Source organism: Carlito syrichta, unplaced genomic scaffold (assembly GCF_000164805.1).
Source record: "Carlito syrichta isolate Samal-C Ts95f unplaced genomic scaffold, Tarsius_syrichta-2.0.1 Scaffold28300, whole genome shotgun sequence".
Classification (NCBI taxonomy): Eukaryota; Metazoa; Chordata; class Mammalia; order Primates; family Tarsiidae; genus Carlito; species Carlito syrichta.
The window spans coordinates 1-1142 of NW_006972396.1; the positions used below are offsets into that span (position 1 = coordinate 1).

Here is a 1142-nt window from a genome sequence, read left to right on the forward strand (position 1 = left end):
AATTCTCAAAATAATTTCATAATAATAAGAGTAGAGTTGTCTTTCAAACATTAATATTCACAAAACTCTCTGGGAGAACTTGTTGGAACAGAGTTTTGGGTACTGAAGCAATCTCTGGTTTAGTATGGCATCTGAGCAAATTGCATTTTTAGCCATCTCCCAAGTAATGATATCATTTCAATATTAAACCAAATATTTGGTCTCCATAGTCAGACTAATGAAGGATACAGCAGTGTATGCTTCTTTTAAAAGCAGTCTTCCTGGTAGTAGTGAGTCTCACTGGTGTGTTATATATTTTGGAGCAGAGTCTCCTCCCCTCATGACTCTCGGCAGAGTGGAGAAGCCCAGTCATGGAGGAGTCACACTGGAGAGAGAGAAACGTTCTGGGAAAGATTGTATAAGGCACCTGGCAGTAAACCACTGGACAGGAGAATAAGGCTGTGGAGATTCCTTCCCCACTGTAGTGCCTACCTTTGTCTCCATCTCATTGTCTCTCTTTTGCTGTTGAAGACTCAGGCATTCTGAGAAGAAGAAGAACATTTTGTTGCACTTCCCCATGGGTTTAACTCACTGTGCAAATGCCACTACCCATGTACACCATACAGTAATAATCAGATTCATCCGGTCTGAGCCCTCATGATGGTGAGGACTGACTTGTTTCCAAGGATGGAGTCTGTGAAGCGATCAGGAACCCCAGAGGGGCAGTTGTTTGTTCTGTAGATAAGTACATGTGGAGCTTGTCCTGGTGTTTGCTGATACTGGCTGGGATAGTGACTCAAAGAGCAAGACCCAGAGTTCAGGTCACAGGTGAATGTGACTGTCTCTTCTGCAGACACAGAGAGTGATGGTTCCTGGGTCACCACAGTCTGAGAATCCACTCCTTAAAGCAATAGGAAAGACAAAGTTTTGATTAGGAAGATGAGGGTTTCCCTGTCTTCTGCATTGTACAGATCCCCACAGACACAGACTTTTTTCTCCTGACCTGAGCTGTAAGCAATAAATTGAGAAGAAGTGTTGTCCAGGCCATAGTGGGGACACTCACAAGGGCTCAGTGTCCTCAGGCTCATCAGCCAGAATTTGGTTTTTGGGGGGCCTTTTCATCCCTCCTCAGACCCAGCAGGAGGAGAAGGTTCTTCATGCAA

General features: G+C 44.5%; 1 gene segment (V, D, J or C); it reads right to left on the reverse strand.

Moving 5' to 3' along the window:
• Nucleotides 1-617: 617 nt before the first annotated feature.
• On the reverse strand, nucleotides 618-1138 carry LOC110596239. The segment is given in 3 exon segments: nucleotides 618-880; nucleotides 983-1000; nucleotides 1111-1138. Coding segments are annotated over 3 exon segments (309 nt in total).
• Between the last annotated feature and the right edge of the window lie 4 nt (nucleotides 1139-1142).